The 18518-nt window shown below is 39.5% G+C and overlaps 1 protein-coding gene across 1 annotated transcript; it reads left to right on the forward strand.

Moving 5' to 3' along the window:
- The first annotated feature begins 336 nt into the window (after positions 1-336).
- On the forward strand, positions 337-17555 carry rrm2b (ribonucleotide reductase regulatory TP53 inducible subunit M2B). The gene is made up of 9 exons (XM_008108291.3): positions 337-504; positions 3019-3174; positions 5622-5738; positions 7414-7547; positions 9919-10013; positions 10495-10628; positions 12342-12446; positions 13361-13474; positions 14017-17555. Exons 1-9 carry the CDS (start codon positions 478-480, stop codon positions 14167-14169), a joined length of 1035 nt encoding a protein of 344 aa, XP_008106498.1. The 5' UTR covers positions 337-477; the 3' UTR covers positions 14170-17555.
- The last annotated feature ends 963 nt before the right edge of the window (positions 17556-18518 follow it).

The raw sequence follows: 18518 nt of genomic DNA on the forward strand, positions 1-18518 counted from the left end.
AGTATCAAACTGCACTAATTCCATAGTGCACCCTGAGAAGGCGGAAGACCTTGTGAAACTACAACTCTCTGGACTCCATAGCCATGAGCCATGGCAGTTAAAAAGTGGTGTCAAAACTGTACTATTTCCACAGCGTAGAGAAGGTGAAAGACCTTGCAAAATGGTTTATAAAAGTATTTGTTTAGGTATGACTGCATGGGATGGATTGGAACCACACTGATTTGCACTTAGGGCAGGCATAGGCAAACACCAAGTTGAAGTCCAACCCTCCAGGTGTTTTGGACTTCAACTCCCACAATTCCTTAACAGCCCCATCCAATCGCATCCCTTCTACCGCGCAGGCGCAGTCAGAGCGAGCCTCCTCGCTGGACTCCAGGGCCTTGGCTGCGTCTGACTGACCTTTCCCTTCCCAGCTCCGCCTCCGAGAGAGAGAAGCCGCAGGAGGAAGAAGAGCTGCGGACTGAAGCCTCTGGCGACATGGGCGAGCCAGGCAGCGAGGCCTCGGTGAGCGGCTCCACTGGGGCAGCGGGACCCGAAAGCTAGGCGGGATGGATGGCCTGCGCACCGCTTTCTTTGCGAGGGAGGGGACCAATCGGGTTGGACTTCAACTCCCAGAAACCCTAGCCTGCTTAGTAGCTGTTAGGAATTGTGGGAGTTGAAGTCCAAAACAAGATTGGGAACCACTGAGGCATATTTCTCACCAAGCTCTTAGGAACTGTGGGAGTTTAAGTCCAAAACACCTGGAGGGCTGAAGTATTCCCATAGTGCGGAATACCTTTGGAAGCATATGTATTAGTTTGGAAACATCACTGACCTTAAACTTAGGTCACCTACGCATAGGATCTAACTAACCTTGAGTCTCCTTGGGGAGAGAATAAAAACAACAACAACACAATATATTGCCAAACTAACATGTATATTTTACGTGTTTCAAAGCTTACATGTATATGTTACCAAGCTCATATGATGTGCTTCCAAGCTAACATATAGATGTTTTCATGCTAATGTGTGTGTGTGTATATACTGTAGAGTCTCACTTATCCAACATAAACGGGCCGGCAGAACGTTGGATAAGAGAATATGTTGGATAATAAGGAGAGATTAAGGACAAGCCTATTAAACACCAAATTATGTTATGATTTTACAAAAATTAAGCACCAAAACATCATGTTATACAACAAATTTGACAGAAAAAGTAGTTCATTATGCAGTAATGCTACGTAGTAACTACTGTATTTACAAATTTGGCACCAAAATATCACGATGTATTGAAAACATTGACTACAAAAATGCATTGGATAATCCAGAACATTGGATAAGTGAATGTTGGATAAGTGAGACTCAACTGTATGTATATATATATATATATATACATACAGTTAGCTCCAGCTCCTGTCAACCTAGCAGTTCGAAAACATGCCAATGTGAGTAGATCAATAGGTACCGCTCCGATGGCAAGGTAACAGCGCTCCATGCAGTCATCCCGGCCACATGACCTTGGAGGTGTCTACGGACAACGCCGGCTCTTCGGCTTAGAAATGGAGATGAGCACCAACCCCCAGAGTCAAACATGACTGGACTTAACATCAGGGGAAACCTTTACCTTTACTTTATGAATGATACGTTTCCTACTTAACATGCAAACCTTATCTGAGAGTAAGTCCTCTTAAATACGTGATACTGGCTTTTAAATACAGTGGACCCTTGGTATCAGCAAAGGTTTGGTAGGCTGTTAGGAATTGTGGGAGTTCAAGTCCAAAACACCTGGAGGGCCGAAGTTTGCCTATGCCTGATCTATAGCATTAAGATTTTCTTTATTACTACAAATCCTCCCATCAGCCAAACAAATTTCAGAGCTGAAGTCTTCTGAGGCTTGATTTTCCTTGCCTTCAGGGCATGTTTGTGCAAATGGTGAGTTGGACTGTGCCCACTGAACTCTGTGAGATGTTTGTAGCAGCTCCTCTTGAGCTTTGGGTTTTACGTTGTGCAAACTCATTAGGCCCATTTCAGAGTTGATAAAGTGTTTGGTCGAGTTTGCTGTGTTGCTTAAATGTATGCATTCTTTGTTACTGGTGTTGATTCAATGGAAGATAAGCTACTGTTATTGCTCCCGGACATAGTGCTGCCCTTGGAGAAAGAAGTGGATATCCAGAATAGTTTATTCTTTGCATGCCTTACTTTGACCTTATGGTCAACTTCTGACCTTTCCCTTCACCCCCACTTCACTTCCTAATGTCCACCAGACCTTTCCAGTATTTTCTGTTGGTCATGGGAGTTCTGTGTGCTAGGTTTGGTTCAGTTCCATCATTGGTGGAGTTTAGAATGCTCTTTGATTGTAGGTGAACTATAAATTCCAGCAACTACAACTCCCAGATGACAAAATCATCCCCCCCCCAACCCCACCGGTATTAAAATTTGGGCGTATTGGGTATTTGTGCCAAATTTGGTCCAGATCTATCACCGTTTGTGTTCACCGGATGTAGGCGAACTACATATCCCCTAAATCACTGTCAATTCCTCCCAAACCCCTCCAGTATAAACAAAAGCAACATGTGTTTGCTCTAAATAGTCCATAGTCTGATGGCATCTCATGGAGTCTGTACTCTAATGAAGTCTGAGCTCTAAACAGTCTCATGGCTAAAACATTTCTGTGTTCTAAAATGGAGTCTCAGCTGAGAGCAGTCCCAGATCTGATCATGTGGTCTGCAGCCCCTTCCACGACCTCAGGAAACATAGAACAAAGGGAAAGCTACACAATATAGTAAGCAAACAGAATAATATACAAAATAAATTACTAGTTCAGGCTTGAGAAGGTTGCTATTTCCAACAAGCTAAGACTAATGCAGCCTTGTAACCTAACAACATCTGGAAAGTCACAGTTACCCATCCCTATTTCATCTAGTAGTGGAAGAGATGAATTCTTGGATGATAAAGTTTAACCTGCAGGTGATATAAACAAAGCCCACTTCTCCCAATTTAGTGTCAACTGCACTTTATGACTCCATATTCTTGTTTTAGAGGTTGTTCTCTGATGGTCTTGAAAATGGCTTGAAATCAAATGAGGAGCCCTTGTTAAGAAAAAATCCTCGACGGTTTGTCATCTTCCCAATCCACTATCCTGATATCTGGAAAATGTACAAGAAAGCTCAAGCTTCTTTCTGGACAGCAGAAGAGGTGAGTAATAACACTGTTCGTGGTATGTGTGCTTGATGCCCTGAAAAACCATATTTCTTTAAAGGAGGCACAGGTCCCACAATTGCAGCAGATTCTCCCATGGTGTCTGAAACATTACTAGAGCAAGCGGAGGAAAACAGAAATAAAAGAGATCTTGGATCAGGGCAGGACGGACTAGATAAGGGCGTATTGGTAGACATCAGGGTAGTTTTGTAATAGATTGCTAATTGGGTTGCTGTAAGTTTAATAAGAGAACAATGAAAAAGCTTTTCCTTCCAAACAAATTCAGATTAAGAATACTGGGGTGGAGATGGAGAGGGGACTTGTAAGCTTGCTTCTGGCATTGATCATAAATTTGTCACAGAGTATGTGCTTGAAGTTCTATTTTTCTTCAATTCTCAGCATACATCTGCTTTCTGAAGACTGTTTGCACCTTGTTGTGGTTGGCAAATCACAAGGTTCTTTTTAAAAAATGAGAGCATGACACCTCACCTTCAAATAGGGAAATTAAAACCACTTCCCTTCAGAGAACAGAAGAATGGATCTTAACACCAGTCACTGGTTTTGATTTTGTAATGCTGATCTTTCCTCTCGGCATTTTGCACAGTAAAATGTGGCCACTTGGCATCCAGTCAGAACTCATTCTTGCAGTACTATCCTCCATATGTCTATTCAGAAGTAACTACCATTGTATTAAGTAAGGCTTGCTCCTAGGTAAGTGTGTATAGGATTTCAGTCTGTTTATTTAGAGAGGGTTCCCCCCATTTCAGTAGGTCCAGTTCACTATCAGAGAACTGGATTGGATGCCTTGTGATTATCATAATGAAAACCAAACCATTTTGTGTAATTGTCGACTGCTGTTTTATTTTCGACAGCAGTCGACTGCTGTTTATTTGGTAGCTTATGAGCTGCTTCTCAGTAAGAGCCCCCAAATCAAAGTACATTAAGAACAAATAATTTACTGTAACACCATCAGATAAGATAAGAACAGCAGCAAATCAGGCCAAGATGCTGAAAAAGACATTTTGAGGAAGGGTCAAAATACTGGTAGTGTTGAGCTTTCTGCGGCAGAGCTTGGAGACTTTACTTTTTTTAGTACTGCAACTCCCAGGATCCTTTAGCTTGAATATTTATTTTATTTTATTTTATTCACTTGTGTGTTGATCTCTTTAGAATCATAGAATCATAGAATAGTAGAGTTGGAAGAGACCACATGGGCCATCCAGTCCAACCCCCTGCTAAGAAGCAGGAAATCGCATTCAAAGCACCCCCGACAGATGGCCATCCAGCCTCTGCTTAAAAGCTTCCAAAGAAGGAGCCTCCACCACGGCCCCGGGGAGAGAGTTCCACTGTCGAACAGCTCTCACAGTGAGAAAGTTCTTCCTGATGTTCAGGTGGAATCTCCTTTCCTGTAGTTTGAAGCCATTGTTCCGTGTCCTAGTCTGCAGGGCAGCAGAAAACATGCTTGCTCCCTCCTCCCTATGACTTCCCTTCACGTATTTGTACATGGCTATCATGTCTCCTCTCAGCCTTCTCTTCTGCAGGCTAAACATGCCCAGCTCTTTAAGCCGCTCCTCATAGGGCTTGTTCTCCAGACCCTTAATCATTTTAGTCGCCCTCCTCTGGACGCTTTCCAGCTTGTCAACATCTCCCTTCAACTGTGGTGCCCAAAATTGGACACAGTATTCCAGGTGTGGTCTGACCAAGGCAGAATAGAGGGGGAGCATAACTTCCCTGGATCTAGACGCTATTCCCCTATTGATGCAGGCCAGAATCCCATTGGCTTTTTTAGCAGCCGCATCACATTGTTGGCTCATGTTTAACTTGTTGTCCACAAGGACTCCAAGGTCTTTTTCGCACACACTGCTGTCAAGCCAGGCGTCCCCCATTCTGTATCTTTGACCACTTAATTGTCTGATTTTACATAGTCCGAAAAAGTATATGTAAGATGTCAGTAAATTTTAAGTATCTAGTGCTGGAATGTCCCACCCTGGACAATGCACAGATATATAAACTCCACTTGCCTAGTTTCCAACAGACCTGAGGATGCCTGCCATAGATGTGGGTGAAACATCAGGAGACAATGCTTCTGGAACATGGCCATATAGCCCAGAAAACTCACAGCAACCTTGTGATTCCAGCCATGAAAGCCTTCAACAATACTTCCTCTATCCTTGTAGACTTCTTTAGATGAAGGTAAAGGAGATGAGAAAGAGATGTTTCTTGCAAACCAGACTTCCTCAGCTATGCGCTTCCAGGTGTGATGGACTACAATTGCCATCATTGCCAAGCATGGTTCATGGGGATTGTACTCCAAAACATCTGAAGATACTGAGTTGGGGGAAGATGTTGTAAGTTAGAACAGTTGCTGTTTCCTTTCTTCAGAGGTTTGCTCTGTTACAAACCATTGTAACAAATGACAATATATATTTTTCTTTTTCGCAAAGGTTGACCTATCTAAGGACTTCCCTCACTGGAACAAGCTGAAATCAGAAGAGAAATATTTTATTTCACACATCCTGGCATTTTTTGCAGCTAGCGATGGAATTGTGAATGAAAACTTGGTAAGATAGTTCAAGGGCTGTCTCTCAATGTATGGCATGTTTCTTTTTCAACCCTATAATCCAACTTCTTTTGACCATTGTACTGTATGTGGATATGTATGTATGTATGTATAACATATTGCAGTGTGTTGGGTGTCCCTTTTCAGTCTCTCAGCCCATGAGCTGTGCCTTCTTTTAAACTACTCTGTTTGTCCTCCACTTAACCTTCTGATTGCAATGGTAAGATAGTGGTCATTCTGTTTCTATTTTGTTCCTTTCCTACATTTTTTTCCTAGTTTTTTTCTTGGTTTCTAATTTCTTCCCACCCTGCTGTTTATCTTCCTCATCTTTCTGGACAATTTAGCATATCGCAGAAAAATTGAGCTTGCCAATACGTTATGCAACACCAGTATTTCTGATATATTGTATAGCTTTTGAAAAATAAAACCACTTAAACTGTATTCAATTTCACAGAAATTCCCAGTCAATATGCCTAGCTACTCTATCTTTAAGAAGGAATATAACATTTAGAGTTTTAAGGATACTTTTTCATATGTATCTTCTAAGTTTGCACTAGGCTGCAAACTTTAGCACATGAGGTTAGCACAGAGTGATTGCAGCTACATAATTGCGTTTGTGGGTATTCCAGCTGTTATTGTGGAGCATCTTTAATTAATGGGAAAAAACTTGTCAACAGCTCTCAACATCATTGCTTTTCCACTGTTGTCCTAAGTGTGATAAGTCTCTTCCTCTGCAGTTCTGATATTGCAGCATCCATGTGGTGTTTATAGTAACTACTTTCCTCTTCTTCCATTTAGTATTCCCAAATTGCACTAGCTCTCTGGAACTCCCTCCCCAAGGAGGTTAAAACAGCCACGTCCCTGACATCTTTTGAAAAACAGCTAAAGGCCTTATGTTTGCACAAGCTTTTGGTGAAGACACTTAGCTGTAATGACAGGAAGGCTAACTTTTATTGAGTCACACTAAGATCCCCATCTATCTTGTTGAGTTGCTTGCAATAACTGCATTAGACTAATGTTTTTAAATGTGTTTATTTATTTCTTATTGTAAATTTGTTTTTATAAGCTATTGTTTTACATATGTATATTGTTTTGTATTGTCTTTATATAATGTTGTGAGCCACTTTGGGTCCCTTTTAGGGAGAAAAGCAGGATATAAATAATGATTTATTATTTATATTATTGTTATTATTATTAGATTAGTCAACTTCTGGTGAACAAATTAGTCAACCTCTGGTGAAAAGGACCTCATGTGTCCTATTCACCAGTATTTTTCTTTTAAACATATATATTCAAAATATGGAATGGAGAATTCACATGATAACAGCCCAAGCCTTGTAAGGCTCCCGAAGGTATGTGCTGGGAAGGACAAAAGCTCCTGGTGTGACAACGTCCATGTGTGAAACATCAGTTGTTAATCAAATCCCCTTGGCTGGGCTTTTCTGCTGACTGAGGCCCCATCTACACTGCCATATCATCCAATTTCAAAATGCAGATTAACTGCATTGAACTGGATTATGAATCTACACTCATCATTATAATTCAGTTTAAACTGGATTATATGGCAGTGTAGATAGGGCCTAAGAATTACTTCAAATGTGATGATAGTCACATGCTTAGTTGTGAATCTTGAGGGATATGCATGTGTGAATTGTCTGGCTTTCTTTCCTTGGCAGGTGGAACGCTTTAGTCAGGAAGTGCAAGTCCCAGAGGCTCGTTGTTTCTATGGCTTTCAGATCCTAATCGAAAATGTTCATTCAGAGATGTACAGTTTATTAATAGACACTTACATCAAGGATCCTGAGGAAAGGTAATTGCGTAAGTATTGTGACAGCCTAGAAGATTTGTTCATTGTCTCTGTTGTGCTTTTTCACATTGAAGGAGTTTGGGTTGGGCACTACAAGAATAAGCCTTAAATTCAGGGACTGCTTTTCGTCCCTTCATTGCAGAAGATTAAAAGCTTTGACTGTTGAGTAAACTACAGTTCTCTGTGACGTCTAACTCAGGGAACTGTGATTAGTTTAAGGTTGAATTATGGTTAGTAAGAAGAAACCAGAATTAAAGCACAGTTGCAGATGTATAGCTCCAGACTCATTGATTATGTTCTCACCAAAGAGCCATTGTCTAATGCAGAAGCAGATACTTTTAATTCCTTGCTTGTAGAAGTGAACAAGGATGCTTTGAGCCCAAGCCCATTAAAGAAATAATTTGGGGGTGGTCGGAACAGGGGCTCTATATGGCTTTTACTAATTTTTCCAGCACATACTTTTGTACATGAAAAAGATCCAAAAATTTCCATTAGTAAAACCTCAAATCTGAACAGACTGACATTGCTAGTCTATATGATTAGTATCAACTAAGAGTGCTTGCTTATATGTGCTTACTTTGCATAACTTGGCTTCAGGTGGATAGGTGGAGGAGCTGTGAACAACACTTCTTTAATTTTTTTTCAGCTTCAGTCTTTTTTTTGTGAACTCCAGATTCTTTCAAATGCCTCCAAGGCTGCATGAATTAGAAGCATTAAAATAAATAGTGAGGTTATTCAAATGCAGACTTTTGTCATATTTTAGATAATACTTTTACTCAATTCCAGAATTAAAATGAACCAACTAAAATGTTAACTAGAAATGTAGCTCACTACATTGATTAAAGTAACTGGACATTTCATGTGTATTAGTTTTTGTTGGAAATAAACTTCTACAAGCCAACTGTTTAAACTCTCAACCAATAAGAAATGTACCTGTATGCTGAATACGTAGAAGTTTGAAAGTAAGTCAGTAATGTTACTTTTAATGAAGACTACCTATTTTGGTCTCTTGAGAGCATGATTTAAAAGCAATATATTTTATGGGAAAGTAGATTTTTGGGGCAACTGAAATAACATTTCTGAAGATCTGCTATATATTTTGTGCATTGGCATATCTTTGTTCCTAACAGTTCAGAGAGATAACCAGGTAAATCAGCCTAACAACTGAGAAATGTAATTTGTCTTGCATGAATACTACTGGATATTTACAACTAAAGAGAAGATTCACTCAAATGAGTATTTAACTCTTCTCAGGAAAATCATACTTTACAAAAGGGTTATGATTATTCAAAATAGTGTGAATGCCAATTGATCTCCAAAAAGGGTCACACTTCCAAAAGGCTATGGAGATTTCTGGTTTTCCAAAAGGTTATGATCTCTAAAAGGTCATGCCTTTCCAAAAGTTTTTGTATTCATATACCAACTATTTTATGAGCTCAAATGGCTGTGCTTCAACTGGAACATTCATGATGAAGTGACTTTCCTTTTATATGCTGAAATAAAAACAACAACAATTTTCTTACCCGCTTCTCCTTGTGGCTTCAGTTTACAGCATAGCTAAAACACATAATTATTATAAACTTTATATAAAATACACATATTAAAACATTTCTACAAATATATTACAATACACAGAACAAAGATTAAAATATAATGAACATAAGATATGAGTTTAAAATTCATAAATGAACTAGTCTTGCCATTTATGTTGTAAGTCTCTCAGCAGTCACTCATATGAAATTAATTCATATATTTTCATCTAGTGGCAGATTTTGAAAAATCTATTTTACCATGTGCACATATTTACATGAAAGCACCCTCTTCTTAATTGGTGAAGGGTAGCATTTTCCTAATTGATACTTCTACATTAAATGTGGTTTGTGTGAATGGGGTTGGTTTCCATGGTTTCATCAGCAGTGGGGATCATGTGGTCCATAGATTACATATGGCCTTCTCAGTCTCTCTTTTTGGCTATGGCCACAAGAAGTACGAAATGGTTCTGCATAAATCCCAAAAACTGCAAAGTATTTTGCACTTTCACATACTTTGGTAATGCTGGGAGATCCTCTAGCATAAATCTAATTGCTAGTTCTGTTGAAGTAGACTGTTGAATCAGTAAGACTTATACAGATGTTTATGTGGTTCAGCAAGTTGTTGGGTCTACTCTAATTGGGAACTAGCAATAAGATGTAGTCCTCTGGCACCCTATGCAGTGATTATGTTGCTCTTAGTATATTCAGGGGCGTGCATGTGTTTTGTGTATATGGGTATCCCATGCTGCCTTGTGGACTGGAGGTGGACATAAATAGTGTTCTCTTTCATTACCTGGATAGTCTCCTTCAAATATTTAATATGTTTTCATTTCAATTTCCAGGGATTTCTTATTTAATGCAATCGAAACAATGCCATGTGTCAAGAAGAAAGCAGACTGGGCACTACGGTGGATACGAGATAGGAAAGCCACGTTTGGTAAGTAACGTGAGAATCATGTGTTTTAGATGATATGGGGAGAGCCACTATGGATCTCAATGAGTTGCTTTTATTTGGGGACTGTGTTCTTGCTCTCATTATATAGAATAGGCATGGGCAAACTTTGGCCCTCCAGGTGTTTTGGACTTCAACTCCCACAATTCCTAACAGCCTCAGTCCCCTTCCTTTTCCCCCTCAGCCACTTAAGCGGCTGAGGGGGAAAAGGAAAGGGCCTGAGGCTGTTAGGAATTGTGGGAGTTGAAGTCCAAAACACCTGGAGGGGCGAAGCTTGCACATGTCTGCTCTGGCCAGTAGGATCAGGGCAGAAGAATGTGGACATAGTAGTTAATCAGCATCTGAAAGCCCACACATCCCTCATCTCATGGTCCTGCATTCTTACATCTGTGATTTAATAATAGATTGAAAACATTGTAAATTGTATGACTAACATGCTATTTTTTAAAAATCTTCTTTGAAACAGGGGAGAGAGTGGTTGCTTTTGCCTCGGTTGAAGGAATCTTCTTCTCTGGTGCCTTTGCAGCTATCTTTTGGCTCAAGAAAAGAGGACTGATGCCGGGTCTCACTTTCTCCAATGAACTTATTAGCCGTGATGAAGTAATGCCCAGGGAGGGGTAATGTTTAAAATGAGGCTAATTCTATAGTGTCCAAACAGAAAATGTCAGCTGATACTGGCAGGTCTCCCCAGTTCACATACACAGGAACACAATTCATATTTAAGAAGCATTAGGTTGCCACTTACTGAGATCCTTAGGAGCATGTTTTCCTTGCCTAATTCAATCCATTGGTTTTAATTATCTTAAAATATGAGGAATGAAGGAGGGAAGTAAAGCTAATCCCGGATTTAAAACTCAGCAGTTCAAATGCTCATGAAGAGTGGTATATTTGTGACTAATGTATGAGTGTCTTATGTCTTCCCAGCTTAATTCAGAGGCCTACTATGCTAAATGTCTTCAAACATTCAGACATACGAGCATCGGAAGAGCTGTGCTGGATCAGCACAGGCTTATCTAAAACACTATTGAGTTCACAGTGACCCACAAATGAGATAGTGCCCACAAGCAGAGCATGACCACAAAAGTACCTTCTGTTTATGGCAATGATTCTCAACCTGGCATCCCCATATGTTTTTGGCCTTCAACTCCCAGAAATCCTAACAGCTGGTAAACCAGTTGGGATTTCTGGGAGTTATAGGGCAAAAACATCTGGGGATCTCAGGTTGAGAGCCACCGGCTTATAGTCTCCAAGAACTTGTTTTCAGAAGCTATCTTCTCCAGTACTGGAGGTAATGTGTAGCCATCCAGAGGATCATCGCAACTTCTGTGGATTTGTTTAGACCAGGCATGGGCAAACTTTGGCCCTACCGGCTGTTAGGTATTGTGGGAGTTGAAGTCCAAAACACCTGTAGGGCCAATGATTTCTCATACCTGTTTTATATCCTATCATGACATTTTTTTCTAAGCAGAGGATACTGGAATTTGTAGTCCCCAAATTGATCTGCCAAAATAAATTAATGTTTGTTAAAGGGTTTTAAAGAATAATAACATTAAGGATGCTATGCTGAACATGCTTTGCACATATATCTTACAATTTCAAGACAGGGCTTAATAAAGGGTTAAGGTAAAAGTTTTCCCCTGACATTAAGTCTAGTCGTGTCCGACGCTGGGGGTTGATGCTCATCTCCATTTCTAAGCCAAAGAGCCGGCATTGTCCATAGACACCTCCAAAGTCATGTGGCCAGCATGACTGCATGGAGAGTCGTTACCTTCCTGCCGGAGTGGTACCTATTGATCTACTCACATTTGCCTGTTTCGAACTGCTAGGTTCGAAATTAATCTAGTAAGATTGACCAGTTGCCTTTCACTAATAATCCCGTTTGTACGCCTCTCCTAGCACTTTTGATGGCTATGACACTTTGGATAACCACTCCCCCTGATGACATCAACATAATTAGCACTTTAGCCCAGTTTCCTACAGATTTTATCCATGATTTTATCATGATGTATTGTATGTGTTTTTATAACTTGTTTTATTGTTGTTTGATTTGATTTGTTCTACTGCTTGTTTTTATATTGTCTTGACCGGGCTTGGCCCCATGTAAGCCGCCCCGAGTCCCTTCGGGGAGATGGGGTGGGGTATAAGAATAAAATTATTATAAATTATTATTATAGGTTGGCAGAAGCTTAAATATGTCAATATAATTTAAATGGGCTTAAATATGTCAATATAATTTAAGTGGGAGAGCTGTTAATGTTCATATGAGCATTTGGACTTGTTATGAAAACTAAGCTAAAGTTTCATGCTTTTCAGGGGCTCCATTGTGACTTTGCCTGCCTAATGTTTCAATACTTAGTGAATAAGCCTTCAGAGGAAAGAGTCAGAGAGATCATTGTCAATGCTGTTGAAATTGAACAGGTAAGCAGTTAAGTTTTCTTTCCTGTACCAGAATGACTAGTAAAATGCATGGTTTATTGCAGCCCCCCATCAATCAAAATCCATCTTCAGGCATTTTAAATTTATTTATCGTATCAGAAGCAAATTGAGGGTACAGTTATAATGTATTCTAAAAAACACAGTTAAAACTTGACATTATACTAGTCTGGCTGCTTATAAACTCTAAAATCTCTAACACTCAGAAGACGGGAATTCCAGACATGAAACAATCAGGGACAGCTAACATCTCCTAACAAGGGATTTCCCCAGGCAGGAAGTAGACATTGAAGTTGCAAGGCCATTTAGTGCTAATCAAGGCGACCAATTGCACCATTCACACTTGTCTCAGACAAGAGTTCTTTCTCCCACCCTGGACTTTCCACATATATATAAACCCCACTTGCTTAGTTTCCCACAGACCTCTCAACCTCTGAGGATCCCTGCCATAGATGCGGGTAAAACGTCAGGAGAGAATGCTTCTGGAACATGGCCATATAGCCCAGAAAACTCACAGCAACCCAGTGATTCCGGGCATGAAAGCCATCGACAACATGATTGGTTAGGATATTGTAATGCATATGTTTTGTTAGTTATTGTAATTTTTTGTTTTTGTTTGTCACTTGTATATAATAAAATTAAAAATCTGAATCTTTAACAAATACTGTGGTGAGCTTGGAAGACTTCCAGTGCTGGGGCTACTGAGGAAAAGGCACAAAAATCCGAGTACTGCCATAAATTCCATGTTAAATTTAGGCAATTGAATAGGAATATGACATTAGAACTCTTAATCCAACTTTCTAATTTTTCCATCATTTTGGCTCATACCTCAGTTTGGGGTCTTGTTGCTCCACTATGTTCCTCCCTCAAAGTTTTACTTTTTTCTCTTTCTTTTATAGGAGTTTTTGACTGAGGCCTTGCCAGTTGGCTTGATTGGAATGAATTGCACTCTAATGAAACAGTATATTGAGTTTGTGGCTGACAGGTTACTTCTGGAACTGGGCTTCTCCAAGGTATGGCTTTTCAGGAAAATATATTTATTTATCATTAGTCTATATAATGGGTTTTCTTTCAGTCTATTTCAGGCCTGTGTTGGAGTTCAACTGTTATTTGCAAAAAAGAAAAAGAAAAACCTCCCCTTCTATCAAAACAACCTTGTGAAAATATATGTGTGCCTACATCTTTTAAAAACCACATTATAGTTGTCATATGTGTTTTATTTGGTTAGATTGTCTTACAAATCACGTCTTACCTGTAAGCTTAACACTTTCTCGTTTTAAAAAAGTCCTACCTATCTTCAGTAAATAAAAAGCAGTCAGAGAATCTTATATAAATGAATATCAACCTATTCTACTGTTAAAAAGTAACAAGATAGCAGAAGGCAAAAACCAAGTACAAATATTAGTTTCAGTCCATTAAAACTCCAATCGGAAAAGTTAAAATAATTTCTGAATTTTAAAGACATTTCTGCTAAACAGTAGAAAAAAACAGAGCTAGGAAGATTGCAGTGCTTTACTCAGTAGCTGTGATTTAATAACAAGTTTGGTTTTCACAGGTCTTTCAAGCAGAAAACCCTTTTGATTTCATGGAGAACATTTCTTTGGAAGGAAAAACCAATTTCTTTGAGAAGAGAGTTTCAGAGTATCAGCGTTTTGCAGTGATGGCCGAAACAAATGACAATGTGTTTACTTTAGATGCTGACTTCTAGTATTGCCTTCTTGGAAAATGAATCTTGCCAAAGTATTCATTTGCTGCTGGTTGCTGCAAAAGCTCCTGTTGCTTCTACTAGAAGTGGAGTGTTCTGGGAATATTTCTCTGCTTCCTCACAGTCGATGGATTGTTTCTTATGCAATATATTTATTGCAGGTGACGGTATAAATAGGATGAGTGCATTTGTACTCTTAAACCAAGGTTATCTGTATAAAATTGTGCAACTTTTATACTTAGAGTTTAATATTGTGGCACACTAAGAGACAACCCACTTGTATATGTAGCAGTAATCTTAGATTGAATTTATGAAATAATAACTGGATCTTTTAACAGCACTTTACCATTTTTTCTCCCTCTCCTTGAACTTCTCTTGATACTTAGGGCTCAGATGAAGGATTCATTGCTGTGCAACCTGCAGCAATGCTCCAACATATTATATATACTCATATATAACTTGACCTTGTATTGGTCATGAGCAGTTTTTGGGGTCTAAATTATGGAATTTGATATGGCCTGTGGACGTTGAAGGTCACTCCACAAAGAGGGGAAAGCATCAGTGTTGGGGTCCATTGGCTGCCATTTCCAAATCTTGCTACTGAAAAAGGCCAGAAGCAGCAACACAGCAGAGGGAGTAGGGAGAGCCAGTGCTTCTCACATTAAGCTCTTGCCTATTCAAAGAAGGGGATTGTTTCCTTTTTTGAGAAATGTTAAGGTACATTACTCACATTGACCTGTTGGCAAGTTGACCCAGTTTTTTGGGGGCAGTTTTTTAAACTAAAATTTCTAGACTTATACATGAATATATACAGTGATCCGACTGAAGAACTCTTTTGTCCAGCATCCTGTTTTACATTGTAGGTAAAGGTAAAGGTTTTCCCCTGACATTAAGTCCAGTCGTGACCGACTCTGGGGGTTGGCGCTCATCTCCATTTCTAGGCCGAAGAGCTGGCGTTGTCCATAGACATCTCCAGGTCATGTGGCCAGCATGATTGCATGGAGCGCCGTTACCTTCCCGCCGGAGCGGTACCTATTGATCTTCTCACATTTTGCATGTTTTCGAACTGGTAGGTTGGCAGGAGCTGGGGCTAACAGCGGGCGCTCATTCCACTCCCGGGATTTGAACCTGGGACCTTTTGGTCTGCAGGTTCAGCAGCTCAGCGCTTTAACACACTGTGCCACCAGGGGCCCCCTTTACATTATAGCCAACCAGATATTCATATCCAGGCAGTCCACAAGTTACAGACATCCAACTTACAAATGACTCATAGTCAAGAACGGAGTTGAGATAACAGGAAAATGAGAGGACTCTGCTCCTTGGAAGGGAAAATCACTTCTGAAAGAGTTATAATGGGGAAAAGATGTCTCTACTGAAATTTCTCACTGATTCTTGTTTCCACAACAAGCCATTTTTTTTCAAAATCCCATTACCACAGGGTCAGAGAGGTGGTATCTTCTGAAAAGGGGCACAGACAGCAAAACAGACACTGTAGTGTGACCACTGGAACATTTACAGGTTGCATTAGTGTAATTCTTTTTAAGACAGAGGAAATGCATCTGTGTTGATAGTTTCTCAATTAGTCTCACAGAAAACTGATGTAGTGAATAGTGTGATGGATACAGAACTGGAGAGATATAGTTTCAAATGATTCTATAGTCAGGATTCACTGGATGGCCATGAATTAGTTTCATGCTCTCACCCTAAATTACCTCATGGAGTTGCTGTAAAGATGAAAGTGAGTGTGCATGTGTTCCATGTCTTGTTACTTTGAGCTTTTACAGGGGAATCTAAAATTAAAAAAGAAATAAACAAATTCCACAAATGTTCACTTTTAAAGAGTGGAAACAAAATAAAAATGAAATAACCTAAACACCTGTATGAACAAACAGAAGAATGTATTCACAGACAAAACTAATGCTGTTTTGATTGTTTCATCTGAATATTAACAAAGAAGGTTTCTTTAATTCAAGTGTTTTGCTGTTGAATACCCTTTGCGTCAGTGTAACTTAGGAAGAATGTTGTGTGTACCTAGAAAAAGGAATTGGGTAAGTGGCTGCATAAATGATTCTTTATTCTGATTAATGAAAACCAGTACAGTTCCTGCCATAGGGTGATTCAGGAGAATTGGCTGTTTGACCAGAAGACCTTTTGGCTGCAAAGTTGGTCATCTGTCTTCTGTAGCTCACATTGTGCGGAGTTAGCAGGGTTGGGCATTTGGTCTGCAGGGTGTTTGAGTACAAAATACAAAAGCTTTGTAAAGTTACTCGTCTTTGCAGAGTTTGTTGGCACCACAGAAATGATTGGGTAAAAGATAGAGAGGGCAGGGGAGGGTACCAAAGTTATCCCTCCAATAGAACAATGTATTTTTTGCAGGCATGAGATAAATGTTCCAGTCTGCATATTCTTATTATTTATTAATTATAGAATCATAAATCCAGTTAATGAAAAAAATGAAGATGAAGTAATAGTGCAGTTGTGCATGTAATCTCGAGGCACACCACCGTTTTAGTTTAGTACAAACATTTATGTAGCTGAAAACTGCAGTAATCCAGAGTGAGGGCCTAGAAAAATTTGTCCTAGAAAAAAGATAGCATTCAATGCTGACCATAATTCATATTTACTTTATAAAGTCTATTGCTGCATTTGGCCCTAATACAACTCTGGTTACACTTAAGTATTGTTCTAGATGAGAGATGCACATTAGCATCTCTATGGAAAAGTGTATTCTGCCAGTTCGGTGGACTCTAACAAGCATTGCCATTTATTCAGATTCCTTCTAATTGAATATGTCTTCTCTGTAGACCTGTGAGAGAGATGTCAAAGTGCAATGAGTTACAGGGAAAAGGCAGAAACCAGCAAACAAAATGGTTTATAGCCCACCCCTTCCAAATCTGCAGATATTAGTACATTACCAACTCAGCAAAATATTCTTAACTCCTATGTACAGCAAGGAGTATGTTTTCTCTGAACTCAATGATTAGATATATCCAGGAATGTGCTGCATTTTCACTGTTTGCTTTAATCTTTCTTCTTTCATAAGTTTGTTTGACATCTTGAATGATTGCTTACTACAGTAAAGTCAAAAAATAGACTATATCCCAGGGAGCACTTCAGAAACGTAAGTTGGAGCTATTGACTCTGGATGAGTTTTGAAGCTGTTTCCAACATTGTTTCCAACATTAAACCTTTTTTCAGCTAACACTCAACTGTAAATCTACTAGCAAATTCTGTTGTTAATTGTTAAATGTATCATATTTCTTCTACAGTTAAACCAATCATAAATGTAAAACGAAATGTATGAAGGTTATCTAAAAATTGTTCTTCATTTGGCGTTCCTTTTGTGCGCTACTATTTAAAACAATTGGAATAAAAAGCACTGGAACAAACCTTTGCATGGATTTCATTTTGCATTTTTGTCCCCTGCTCATTAATAAATGTGTACGCTATTGATCTAATGATTTTAAATTACTGGAGAGTAGATTTTGATTGAAAATTAGAAGGAGAGTATTAGCAGTGAGAGCAGATTGGCAACGGAATCAATTGCCTAGAGAGGTGGTGGGGTCTCCTTCTCTGGACATCTTCAAAAAGAGGCTGGGCTGCTACCTATTGAGAACACTTTACTTGGAGATCATGCATTGAGATGGGAATTGAACCTGATGGCCCCTTTCCACTCTGATTCTATGAAAACAGCATGATTTCCACTCTGATTCTATGAAAACAGCATGATTTCGGTGCTCTTTGTTCAGAACCTAGAAAGCTGCTGCTACCGGCCAAGAAGGGAGCACTCTGATCAACTCATTTTCCCTACCTCTATTCCCAACCCAAACGATGGCTAAAATCACTTGTATAGAGAGAACTGGAGAAGAATAACTGTAAGTGATGGCCAAGCCTTTCCAATTTAATTTGCCTGCAACTGGTTTTCTGTCAGAAGGGACAATTCAAAGTTCTGAACTAGCAGAAACTCCGCAATACTCCAATGGCTGCTTTCTTTTTTCACTGACATTTTATCTGCTGATTGGGATTTCATCTCATCTTTCATCACATGGATGGGACTCCTTATGCTCTGCCTACTTAAGCAAGTTCCAAAGACAGCTAACACCAACGTTAAACAATGGGGGAATAATAAATCTGCCATTTTCCCTCAATGTGCCAGGAATTGGTAGCATTTTTATGCCAAATTATTATTTAATTTGATTTCTTTCCCTGCTGCTGACCAGCAGTCAATGACTCAATGGTAAGCAGTTTTCAATGGACCATCACTTTCAATAGCGATGTGACACTTTCTAAGACAGCTCTCCAACCTTATGTAGGCCTAAGTAAGCCCCGGAAACCATGGTCTTTCCAATACC

The sequence above is a fragment of the Anolis carolinensis genome, chromosome 4 (genome assembly GCF_035594765.1).
Source record: "Anolis carolinensis isolate JA03-04 chromosome 4, rAnoCar3.1.pri, whole genome shotgun sequence".
In the NCBI taxonomy this organism is placed as follows: Eukaryota; Metazoa; Chordata; class Lepidosauria; order Squamata; family Dactyloidae; genus Anolis; species Anolis carolinensis.

Excerpts from the sequence above, each read along its gene's own strand:
- rrm2b (XM_008108291.3), top strand. The coding sequence starts at position 478 with ATGGGCGAGCCAGGCAGCGAGGCCTCG. Across the intron at positions 505-3,018 it reads AGCCAGGCAGCGAGGCCTCG|AGGTTGTTCTCTGATGGTCT; the intron begins GTGAGCGGCTCC and ends TTCTTGTTTTAG. Across the intron at positions 12,447-13,360 it reads ATGCTGTTGAAATTGAACAG|GAGTTTTTGACTGAGGCCTT; the intron begins GTAAGCAGTTAA and ends TTTCTTTTATAG.